Genomic DNA, 12,667 nt, shown 5'->3' with positions numbered 1-12,667 from the left:
TTTGTCATATGTAATAATGAATAATTACATATGCTAGCTTGACTTTAGTTGGTCAATATTACATCGGTTTGCATACATTCTCTCTATTATTCACGAAACGAAGGGCGTCTCAAAGATTCAATTCGATAACCTATTTCGGTCTCAACGTATGCGTATGATCATATCGGATTACGCGCTCTTGGTTTGATTTTTACATGTCAATGTATCAATTTTAGGTTTGTTTAAATGGGGAACTATAAAAGGTAATCTGATATGTTTTAAGTGGCAACTACAAATTGTTAGCAAACAAGGGTATTACTAGAATTTTGAAATTTCATTATTCACACCTTGGGTGTTTGTACAGCTATTGTGATGCTACCTCTTGAGATTGTTTTCACTTAGGTTGTGTGATGCTCCACTTTTGGCGCAGAAACTTATGTTTTAGCCATGTTGCAAACTTGAGCCTAGTGTAAACAATTTAATATTTAAATTGCCCTCCTTTTTATGAATTTATGCCTCCGCCGTAGACATCATGGTAACATTTTAGCAATGATCTGTTTCTTTTGTTACTATAGATAAGTTGATCGCCTGTTGGTTACCATGTATTACACTGAAATGTGATTTTTCATTGGTTACCATACCACTCTTATGGCTTGTTTCCACTATTTAAGTTGTGTTTACATTTTAAATTTATGACCTAAAGTGGTAGGTTGAATTAGGTACTGAATTAGGTTGCTGTAGTTTATTTGGCTGCTACAAATTTGTTGCATTGCAGACATTTTCAGAACATGCCAAGTTACATAAATGTCGATCATGCATTGATACTCTTAAAGTTTTGGACAAAGGAATACCTAGGCATAAGGGAAGATTTGGAGATACAAAATGGAGGATAATTCCTTTCGAGACAAATGTACATGAAACAGGTGTTGGAAAAATCAGATTAGCCTGACGAATTCAGCGATAAATAGACTGATTGATTTGTCGACGAGGACTACTTTTTTTTGTTTAAGTATTTGCACAAGAGTTATGAATTTGGTTAGGAACGCTTTGGTCATTATGTTGGTATTGCATATTTGTATTCTAAGTTTGAGCTACATACATGTATTGGTTGTTTTACTTTTATTTTAAACACTATATACGTGCACTTCACAATATACAAGTTTTGTTCAGCATTATATGTATGTATTACATATATGTAATGTATTTTTATATTTCATATACGTATTTAATGCATTCATGCACTACAAGTTTTAACCAACAGTTGGCTTTAAATTTCATACATTAATCACAACATAAATGTACCATAACAGTCATACTCAAATCCTATTATATGTTCTAACCCATGACACACAAATTACATGTACACAATAACAACATAAAACTGCTAAAAAGACACCCTTTGAGCTAGTCCCATTGTTGGATCTTCCATTTATGTTTTTTGTTGCATCTTCTATCACCGCTTGCTTGCATACGTTGGCATCTGAAAGCAAAATACTCGCATCATATAATGTTCAAAGAAGATTAATATCGTCAATGAAACCAAAAGCAAAAAACTTCATTATTACCTTGTGCCTCATATAAAACTAGAGGTGCACAAAAAGGTTGGGTCCGAACCCAACCCGGAACCGGTTCCTACCCGTACCCGACCCACGAGTAGGACCAGATATAGGATTTCTCCCCAAAGCCGTACCTAGAACCGGAACCGACCCGGAACCGGAACCGGAAATACCCGGTCAAAACCCGACCCTACCCGAAACCCGAACAAAAACCCGAAGGAACTGGTCAAATACCCGACTATACCCGGAACCGGTTCCAACTCGGACCCGGTTTGACTTTTGTGGACCATACCCGGAACCGGTTCCTACCCAGATGAACCGGTTCCGGTTTAAAAATTACCCGATTTGTGCACATCTATAGCAAACACACATCATTCCATGAAGATGTCATTTGCCTATTAAAACAAAAGTATTGCATACATGTACTATATCAAACAATACTATTGCATATGTGGAATACAACATAGCTCATATCCATTTAACTGCATATATGTAGTACAATACCTTGAAACATTCCAAACACGTCGTACCAAACACACGAATATCCGTGAAGTTGTCATTTCCCTGTTCAAGCAAACGTAACACATATATGTTAACACTACTACAACACTACATATAAGAATTATAACTAAAATATGCATTAAAATGTGTCATTCATGTACTACATAAATGTAATACATTAGCATTGCAGAAACGTGCAGCGTATATGTAATACATAAGCAGTACATGTATGTAATGCATCAATGCTGCATATATGTAATACATCAGCACCTGGATAACTTATATATACCATGTATTTTAAAGTGGTGTCCTCTTCTTCCTTATTTTCATCACATACTCTTCAAGCTTGTATTCATCAACCACCAGCGTCATTTTTTTTATTTATTATGACCTTTTTGACCTCGTGTTCTTCATGTATATGAAATACATGTAAGGTCATTGATACAAACGTGTGTAATCACAAAACTACATGCATTAATTGTAATGAAATATCTGAAGTGTACCATCAGAAATGTTATTTTCACTGTTGTTTTCTGAATAAACATCGTTTTCATTGTCCAATAACTTCCCCTGTTTTACTTTTGCTTCTTTATATCCCCTTTGTTTCCATGTCTATATCATATGTGCAATGTCACAACACAAAACAACATATAAATATTTAGAAAATTGTAAATGTAACGGTCATGAAGAATATTAACATGATAGTAGGTTATAGTTCAAGTGCCAACAACTAGAATGTACAACGATAACAATAGAAGATTTATTTAAGGTGTTTTACCATGAAGAATAATTAGCTTAAAGTCTTAAACAAAAATTCTGCAACAATAATCAATCAGACAAGTGATTGCAAAAACGAATTCATTTAGACATTTCATCAAACAGTTGGAGGGCATAACGAATCGAATGATAAATAAAGCCTATACTGATAATTTAATCTCCAAAATTGTGCAATAAGATATGCAATATAACTAAAGCAAGTGAATTTACACACATGCATTATGATTAAAGTTTCTTAACGTATACAGTTACATTAATATTGATACATTTAACAATACATATGTGTAATATAACTAAAAATTATTCAGTATTGCATACTTGTAATGCATCAATGCTGCATATACATGTATTACAACATCACTGCATATATGTACTACATTAGCACTGAATACACATGTATTACATCAACAATACATATATGTAATACTTCGCAAATCATGTAACATTATGTATCGTTCATGGCTTTTATGCAAAATCAGTGTACAAATTAATATTCACAGACGCTATATTGTTATTCGATTAAAGTAAAAAAAACAAAAACAGAACCTATCGAACATGATAGCCTATGTTTTGCTCAATCGTGTGTATAATATGCTAATCGATGAGATAATGTGTAAATTGAATATTACAATTGTTTACCTGTTATTATTCTTCTAATTTGTGCTTGATGTTGAAGCAAATTTGGACAAATTAGACGACATGAAGAAACCCTAGTTATCTGTGTTGAAGCAAGGATGAATATCTGTATTATGAATGATGGAAGAGAGAACGATGATTTAGAATTTTGGTTAATTCCAATTTTACCCTGCCTCATTGAAAACCCAACACTTTTTATTTTTTCAATATTTTATTTTTTAGCCTTTCATCTATTAAAATCAATGGTGTTAAGTGAAGTTCTCTAGTTCTCTCTTTAAAACAAGTTCTCTCTTGATCCCACCTCTATATATATATATATATATATATAGGATCAAGATCATGAGAGAACCTTTTTGAAATTGAGAACTATGAGAACCATTTTAGATCACAAAAAACCCAAAAATAAAAAAAACACAAAAATCAAAAATGTAAAAAAACAAAAATTCTTATTTTATCATCCCGGTTTCATAAAAAAACTCGGTTTAGCTAAATTATATACACATATGTATAATATATACATATATGTACATTTACATGTTTTTTTACACATGTGTATAATTTAAGATAAATGATACTGTACGTATGTGTATATTACGTAACTAAAGATTATATAAAATTATACATATGTGTATAATACGACGTTTTTTTGTTTTTTTTTTATTTTTTTAACGAAACTGGAATGAAATATAAGAATTTTGGTTTTTTTACTTTTTTAAAATTTTATTATTTTTTGTTTTATGATTTTTTTAAATATTTTTTTTTAAATGTGTTTTTAGTGGTCCAAAATGGTTCTCAAAGTTCTCAATTTGCAAATGGTTTTCTTAGGATCCTTACCCTATTTATATGTGTGTGTGTGTGTGTGTGTGTGTTTTAGTTTTTTTAGTTCAAATACTCGAAACCCGGTTAACCCGTACTTATAAAACCTGAAACCGAACATTCCGAACCTGAATAACCCGAGAGAGATTAGGATCAGGCACGATATATTTCGATTTATAATAGTTGACATAATAAAGAATGGGCCGGGGCAGGCCTGCAGTTGTATGGGCTGGTGTCTAAAAACGTCCAGATATATTCAACGCAAAGGGGGCGACGGGAGATCAGAAACCAACTCACCCAACTCCGTCGTCAAACCTCACCGTACGACCACCGCACTCACCAGGTCTTCTTCTTATTCTGCTGCTTTATACTTTTATCAATAATAATAATTCACCTCTAATTCTAATATTATCTAGGTCAAATTAGGTTTCAAATCTGTACAATTGTAATAATTAGGGTTTTGTTCGTACAATAACAATACCAATACCATGTCTATGAACAATAATAACCCCCAAAAGAACTCAAACCCTTTTGGAAACTCAAACCCTAACCAGTCACAGCCACAACAACAACAACAAACAGGTTCACCCTATGCCAACCAATTCCAGCTCTCACAACAGTACGCTGTAGCCCAAGCCCAAGCTCATGCTCATGCTTTAGCTCAAGCTCAATCTAAAGCTCAGGTTCAAGCCATGGCCAACCACGCCCAGTTTCAAGCCCAGCTCCAGGCTCAAGGCATGTCTCTTAACCCATCACATGGACATTTTTCCAACTCCCCGTCTTTTCCGGGACTCGCCAACTCGGGTCTGAAGCGTATGCCTCAAAAGCCCGTTGGACGGCCTCCCGGGGTGTCGAACGCGAACACGATTTCTCCCATGAGGATGATGGAGCTCACCCCGGCTCAGCGCAATAAGAAGAAACAGAAGCTTCCCGAGAAACAGTTGCTCGAACGCGTGGCGAAGATTCTCCCGCAGTCGGCTCTTTATACGGAGTTACTTGAGTTTGAGTCGCGTGTGGATGCTGCTTTGGCGAGAAAGAAGATTGACATTCAAGATGCGATTAAAAACCCTCCGTGTATTCAGAAGACGCTTAGGATATACATTTTCAACACTTTTGCTAACCAGGTGCGTAAAAGCCCGATGAAGCCTAATGACGAGCCGCCCACTTGGACCATGAAGATAATAGGTAGAATCTTGGAAGAGGGTATGGACCCTGATCAAGCTGCCATGAACCAGACGTCGAGCCTAATGTACCCAAAGTTTTCATCTTTCTTCAAAAGAGTGACTATTTCATTGGACCAGAGATTATATCCTGAGAATCATATGATCGTGTGGGATAGTGCACGATCTCCTGCACCACAAGACGGGTTTGAGGTGAAAAGAAAAGGGGATAAAGAGTTCAGTGCAAATATACGGTTGGAAATGAATTACATGCCTGAAAAATACAAACTTTCTGTATCTTTAATGGAGGTTCTTGGAATTGAAGTGGATACGCGTGCAAGAATTATAGCTGCGATTTGGCATTATGTGAAAGCTAGAAAGTTGCAGAACACAGATGACCCGTCGTATTTCAACTGTGATGCAGCTTTAAGGAAAGTGTTTGGTGAGGATAAGGTAAAATTTGCCATGGTTTCACAGAAGATTTCACCTCATTTGTCTGCACCACAGCCTATTCATTTGGAACATAGGGTTAAACTGTCGGGAAACAGTCCGGTTGGGAACGCGTGTTATGATGTGTTGGTGGATGTCCCGTTTCCTGTTCAAAGGGAATTGAATGCTTTATTGGCTACTACTGAGAAGACTAAAGAGATTGAAGCTTGTGATGAGGCAATATGTACTTCGATTAGGAAAATAAACGAGCATCGTAAGAGACGGGCGTTTTTTCTTGGATTTAGTCAGTCACCTGTTGAGTTTATTGATGCTTTGATTGAGTCTCAAGGAAGAGATTTGAAGCTTGCAGCAGGTGAAGCAAGTCGTAATGCTGAAAAGGAACATCGGGCTGAGTTCTACAATCAACCATGGTATGTGTTTTATAAAGATTCTGTCTCTATATGTTCTTTGTAGTGTTTTACTGATTTAAGAATTTTGTCTGAATCTGTTTTGGTGGATGTGTAGGGTTGAAGATGCGGTTATCCGTTACCTGAATCGCAAGCCAGCTACAGGTGTTCATGGAAGTACATAAAAGCTTGTGAAAAGAAGTGAATGAGAAGCATGTGGGGATTTAAGATATGATATTAAGGAGTATTGTATGAGACTTTTACTTTGATGCTAAGATATTTAACATCCAGGTTGTATCTTGTAGTTTGTTGTTTATGTTATATTGCTAGTCTTAGGGGGTTGGCAGATCCCCATAATATTGTAAACTCTTCAGCATATTAAGATGCATCTTAATAGCCTTTTTATCTTTATTATGTTTGTGGATTGATGTCTTGCCAACTCTTATCTGCCTCAGTTTTAATTAGAGTGTCTAGGCTGTCGGCAACCTCAGACGAAAGGTGGTTTGGCTTTATATGCAATGCAATTGAAGCCTCAAGAAACATGTAAAATAAGCTAGAGGCTAGGGGTGTTCTTCGGGTTTGTTTTTCGGGTTTCGGGTTATTCGGGTCGGGTTATTCGGGTTTCAAAGTTTTAAATCTTGACCCGAAACCCGACCCAAATCTCTCATGGGTTTTTCGGGTTCGGGTAATTCGGGTTAGGGTTTTTTCGGGTTGGGTTAATCGGGTTTCGTGTATCCTATAAAAAAACACAAAACCAAAAAAATTTTAGAAACTATAATGCTAAACTTAAAACAAAATATTCTTCTTTGCTTATAACACATATAATCAATAAATAAATTAATCTAACTTGATAAAACAATTCAAAAGAAGAGTAAAACTAACCCGAACCATAATCGTATTCAATCGGCCGTGATTTGATTGTTCGATTATGGTTGCTATTAGTAATAAACGGAATTCATAAATTAATAATAAGCAATCGATCTATAATAGTTAGAATGACAACAGTCAATTAGAACCAGATTCTGATCTTTAGTGACTAAGACTTAGCCTATTACACATAAAAATATATTTAATTTCATAACTAAAAGTTTATTCGGGTTTTTCGGGTTGACCCAAATCTTCTAAATCAAACCCGAGAACCAACCCGAATTACTTCGGTTTGGGTTCGGGTTTGTCTTTTCTCGGGTTCGGGTTCTTCGAGTCGGGTTAGTTCGGGTTCGGGTACAGGTTTTTTCAGGTTGGGTTTCGGGTTTCGGATAAAAGTGACAGCCATACTAGAGGCGCACCTCTTATGCGCTCAAAGGTTTTGTACATTAGGGTGTCGTACACATAGTTTTTAAGTTGTACATACAGATTATTCATATATTAAAAATATTTATAGTTTATATCTAGACTTTAGGTACTAGATTTTAGAAACTATGAGAATTGCATGAGAAATATAGACATCAAGTTTCTGTGTATTAAAGATTAAAGTGTGAAAGTTTTGTACATCAAAATTTTATACGTATAGTTTTCAAGTTGTGTACAATATATTAAACATTTAAAATTATTGGCAAGTGATACTAGAAACTAAGAAAAAGATTTACAAAATAATTATATAAACATTAGGAAAAATAACGCCTCGGCGTGCCATACACTTCAAGAAACTAAGATAACTCGTGTTATTTTGCTACCTGATTAATAGTTGACTTGCCTTTTGTTAAGTTGGAAAAAGACTAAGGGGGTGTTTGGTACAGAGGATGGAAATGGAGAGAAAATAGAAATGGAAATGGAATTGTAGAAAAAAAGAATTTGTATGGAGAATGAGAATCATTTCTCTTGTTTGGTACACGAGAAAATAAACAGATAACTCTACCATACCCAACCCCACCTCCACCCAACCTGACACCACTCACCACCGCAGCCCCACCACCACAGCCCCACCACCACCACCACCAGCACCACCACCACAGCACCACCACCACCAGCCCCACCACCACAGCCCCACACCACCAGCACCACCACCACAGCCCTTTCTTCAACCACAGCCCACCACCACCGGCTGCCGCCACCAAACCCCCTTCTTCAACCACAGTACACAAGAAATTAAAAAGATTCAAATTTTTGGAACATAAGATATAGAAAAAGGAGGCTCAGATCTGTCATCACTGCCTCTTTGGAGATTTTGTGGTGGTGGTTGTGGTGGCGATGATGATGATGATGATGATGATAATCAGCAGCCACCTGCAACCACCGCCGATTTCCACCACCACTGTCACCCACCTGCGACCACAATCACCCGACCATCTGAAAACCCTAACCTACCACGAACCACCACTTGAAACCCTAATCTCCGTTCACCCGTACCACCTGCAACCTACAACCGGTTACCATCTCTGTGTTCACCACTGCGAACGGCGGAGATGGGGTGGTGGTTGCAGACTTGGAGACGAGGTGGCGGTTGCAGACTTGGAGACGAGGTGGTGGTCGGAGACGAGGTGGTGACATGTTATGAGGAGGCTGCTGAGAAATAGATTTCTCTTTGTTTTAAAGAGAAATGGAATTCTCTAGTTTTAGAGAAATAGAAAGAGAAATAGAAATGAGGAGTGGAAAACAAACAAAAGAAATATTTCTAATTCCATTTCTCCCCAATCAAATCCCTCTACCAAACACCCCCTAAGGTCTTTCACTTTCTTGTGGAAAACAAAACCTAAGATGCTACGTGTCCTGTCTATAGATCAGACATACTTGGGACACATGCGTGAACATGAAAGAAAACCAGTTTCTGTTGATTGGATATAACTTGCATTGTTGGATGAGGGCCACAAACAATACACCTAACGCACATAATTTTATCACCACAAATTCAAGATATTTGTCACCACTGTAGGACGACACGACTTTGCCATTACACACAGATTATCCATAACAACTTGTTCATTACATAGAGCTAAGTAACACAAAACACCATTCGACCCGTAAAACATTTTATTCATCAACAGCCAGCAGCCAGCTACGTTTGCAGTCAGGCCCGACGTAACAACTTCACTCAAGCTTGCGCTTATACAGAAGCCCCATGAAGAAAACGCTGCTTGAAAACCTACTACACTTTTGCAAAATATACCCTAATCCATCTTGCTTATGCTAGGATACGGATACCACACCATATTGCCACAATTCAAACCTTAAACTCCATTCTGTTCACAAAGGTCAAGCAAGTCCAATGTCTGCAATTTCAACATGTACAAAATAAGCCTTCCATGAAACATTTAATAAAACCTGTTTCAATAATATTGGCATATGATATCATGTACCTCAGGGATGGATAGCTCAAGGCGAAACTTGGGACCATCATAGTGATGCAAGACGGGCCTAAAGGCATCTTCCTCCAATGCTTTGCAGACTTTTCTTATACGGATTCTCACCTAATTTGGTTAATACAAATTAGATTAAATGAGACACGATGCATTCGATACATCATGGATACATGAAACAAACCATAATCTTAATACATTATACCTGGGCAGGAAACCTAGACTCACCTTTGCACTTCTTGTCCTCCCAAGCAGTTGGATCAATGTTGGAACCACCAAAAGTTGTTGCCTACATAAGATACGTTTAAGATAAGTAAAACCAATAAGTAACACCAACTGTCAAAACAGAATACTCCACAGCTGAAAGAAAAGGTTTAATATGCTATTTGGTATTTACACACCACGAAAATACCATGCAGCTGGTGAGTGGTGTAGTTATACAGAAACAAAGGTAACCCAGGTGTGATTGCACGGACCGAGTCCCTGTATCTTGGTGGCAAACCTGCATCATATATAGCATATTTAACAGCAAAGCACAAAAGATTAACAGATAACAGATAATTTGTAAGCATATCAGTATAAACTTCAATAAAAGAGAGAATAGAATTACCAAAGAGTTGTCTCTTTAAGTCCTCCTGCATAGTGTCATTGTTACAGACAAAGATGTATCCACCAAGAACCTCATCTCTAGGGAGTGTCTCAGCTGCAGGCAAAGTTTTGAATCTTTTATCAGCAGCATTGTTATTGTTATTATTGTCATTATTGTTATTGTTGTTGCTGCTGGTGTTAAGATCCTTGTTGTGACTGTTTCCAGGATACTTTCCACTAATAATGTTCTCCATAACCCTATTGTTGACCTTCGGGTACACAGTGTTTGTGTTGTATGCAGCATTCCGAAGGGTATTTTTGCTCATGCTTTCAGTCATCTTCATGTCAAGATTCAGGTTCAACATGTTGAAGTTGAGGCTTTCAAATTTGTTTTCTTCTTGAAACCCTGTGGGCCTCGGGTCAACAGACACTTTTGAGAGATCCAGATTGTTTCGCCTTTCACCCTTTGACCTAGTCTGTTCAGCCAACCTTGAAGCAGCTGCATACCATTTCTGATCCTCGGACACCTTTGACTGCCCACGAAGTTCATCCCCTAATTGCCAATAGCTCTGCAAATTCTCCATACTGCAAAATCAATGTCATACAATCAATAAGAAACAACAATCATATGCATACACCTAGAATCATATAGAAGTGCATCCAGTTCCAAACAATATTCAAAACTTCAGGAGCTATAACCAATATTCAATCATAGATTATAGAAAAGCTAAAAAATTGCAAAGGTTCAACCACACACAGTTTTTGAATCAAGCAAAACGAGTTTCATAGATAACAACTAGAGGCAAACAATAACCGAACCATCAACCGAAACCAAACCAAAAACCAACTTAACCAAAAACAGATTTAACCAAATTAACCACCCAAAACCGAATTACCCAAAAGAAAATCATTCATCGGTTTTTTTTACCTTCCGTTGACCAAAACTAACCGAACCATTCAAATTTTCATACGTTTCTAGCTTTTTATACCTCCATTTCAAGTACTTGTACCTTCATTCCATTTCAAGTACTAAGCAAATAAATTAGCTCAAGTTTGGTTTTGGTTATTAACCGAACCGACAACCAACAAACTAACTGAACCAACTGAAAAACCAATTTGTTAATAAAATCGATTGACAGTAGACTTCAGTTTCGGTTTAGGCTAATAACCAAACCAAACCAAACCAAGCCATGCACACCCCTAACAACAACAATCAATCAATCAATCAATCAAACACAGCTTCCTTTATCTAAATTCTTTATGCTTAATTCTCTATAAAATTCATCCACACAGAAAATCACCACACTCAAAGCTTCAATTTGCAGAAATCAAAACACAACCATTTCATTAAAAATTAGGTCAAAATCACCAAACAACAAATAAAATTCCCCCAAAATCCCTCAATTAACTTGATAAACAACAAAATCAAAACCACAAATCCATAAAATCAGAGCATCACACACATAACAATAAGAAAGAAATTGAAAGCAAGAGGAACCTGGATAAGGTGAATAGTAAAACCCAGATCCAATCCTGTGTGTAGATGGCTGTCTGTCTATTAATAATAATAATAATAATAATAATAATAAGGCTGCTGATCAGTTCAAAATTAGGCTGAATGAAAACCCTAGATTTTGGGGATCATAAACACAAGTGAGACGAGAGAGAGAAAATTACGCACCTTCTAATAATAATAATAATAATAATAATCTCCACCCGGAAGAGAAGATGAGATGAGATGAGATGAGATGAGATGAGACGAGAGGGGTGAATCTAGATTTTTTCTATACTTATATAAATATGCCTGTTCAAAGTGGGCATGAGTTGGTGGGTTATTACGGTGTTGCCATTGTCATGTGAGTGTGAGAGAAGACACGTGTTGGTTAATTGGAGGAGGTGTCGATCACGCGCGGGTGAGAGTGTGTGTGGTGCAGGAACCATGTGAGGGACTTAAGTGTTGTCGGCAAGGCGAATGTGAGCCGTCGGATAAAGTGGTGTTTTTGAGTTCATGAATTGAGAAAAGCCAAGCCAATGGTTGAACGACAGATTTCTAAGTTTCAATGTAGAACCCGTTAAAGCTTGTCTTTTATTATTTTTCATTAATTTTATTTTATTTATTGTAAATTTATATTGGCGAGCCACCTGGTTTCTGAAACATTTTGTGATCAAATCCAATTAAAATTAATTTTTGTTTGGTTACGAAAATTGACTATTATAAATTTAATAATTTATAATAAATCTTGTGACATTCGTAAAAGATAGCAGATGCCATTTCATTGAGAGACTAGTGAGTGTACTATACTAGTGTTTTGCGTTCAAATAAACGGAGCTGTTCACGAGCTATCCAATATCATATTGATAATAAAAACCTTGAAATAATCCTAAGCTTCAAATAAAGCTTGTGTAATTATCGAGCTCAAGCTCGAGCCTTTTATTGGAAGATTGGTTAGACTAGTCGAGCTTTTATGAGTCTGTGTATTAATTAATATCCAGCTGAGTTCAAGCAGGACTTGGCACGTTTAAGG

General features: G+C 36.7%; 2 protein-coding genes across 3 annotated transcripts; one reads left to right on the top strand and one right to left on the bottom strand.

Moving 5' to 3' along the window:
• The first annotated feature begins 4,491 nt into the window (after positions 1-4,491).
• LOC143622308 (SWI/SNF complex component SNF12 homolog) lies at positions 4,492-6,672 on the top strand. 2 transcript variants are annotated; one of them, XM_077093495.1, is made up of 3 exons: positions 4,492-4,608; positions 4,682-6,285; positions 6,380-6,672. In XM_077093495.1, exons 2-3 carry the CDS (start codon positions 4,754-4,756, stop codon positions 6,444-6,446), a joined length of 1,599 nt encoding a protein of 532 aa, XP_076949610.1. In that variant the 5' UTR covers positions 4,492-4,608; positions 4,682-4,753; the 3' UTR covers positions 6,447-6,672. The 2 variants fall into 2 exon arrangements, with proteins under 2 accessions (XP_076949610.1, XP_076949611.1); XM_077093496.1 differs by having other exon boundaries at positions 4,529-4,608; positions 4,692-6,285.
• A 2,433-nt stretch (positions 6,673-9,105) lies between these two features.
• LOC143622307 (DCD domain-containing protein NRP-A-like) lies at positions 9,106-11,857 on the bottom strand. The gene is made up of 6 exons (XM_077093494.1): positions 11,641-11,857; positions 10,165-10,727; positions 9,956-10,056; positions 9,760-9,843; positions 9,555-9,665; positions 9,106-9,467 (listed from the first exon to the last, which is right to left on the bottom strand). The coding sequence occupies exons 2-6, from the start codon at positions 10,724-10,726 to the stop codon at positions 9,426-9,428; spliced, it is 900 nt and encodes a 299-aa protein (XP_076949609.1). The 5' UTR covers position 10,727; positions 11,641-11,857; the 3' UTR covers positions 9,106-9,425.
• Between the last annotated feature and the right edge of the window lie 810 nt (positions 11,858-12,667).

Source organism: Bidens hawaiensis, unplaced genomic scaffold (assembly GCF_021521415.1).
Source record: "Bidens hawaiensis isolate Kalapana, Puna unplaced genomic scaffold, B.hawaiensis_p1.1 tig00003115_1, whole genome shotgun sequence".
NCBI lineage: Eukaryota > Viridiplantae > Streptophyta > Magnoliopsida > Asterales > Asteraceae > Bidens > Bidens hawaiensis.
Note: the sequence above shows the minus strand (reverse complement) of the source record. Positions and strands in the feature narration are given on the sequence as shown.

Excerpts from the sequence above, each read along its gene's own strand:
- LOC143622307 (XM_077093494.1), bottom strand. The coding sequence starts at position 10,726 with ATGGAGAATTTGCAGAGCTATTGGCAATTAGGGGATGAACTTCGTGGG. Across the intron at positions 9,844-9,955 it reads AGCTGCATGGTATTTTCGTG|GCAACAACTTTTGGTGGTTC; the intron begins GTGTGTAAATAC and ends TATCTTATGTAG. Across the intron at positions 9,468-9,554 it reads TTGAGCTATCCATCCCTGAG|ACATTGGACTTGCTTGACCT; the intron begins GTACATGATATC and ends TTGAAATTGCAG.
- LOC143622308 (XM_077093495.1), top strand. The coding sequence starts at position 4,754 with ATGTCTATGAACAATAATAACCCCCAAAAGAACTCAAACCCTTTTGGA. Across the intron at positions 6,286-6,379 it reads GAGTTCTACAATCAACCATG|GGTTGAAGATGCGGTTATCC; the intron begins GTATGTGTTTTA and ends GTGGATGTGTAG.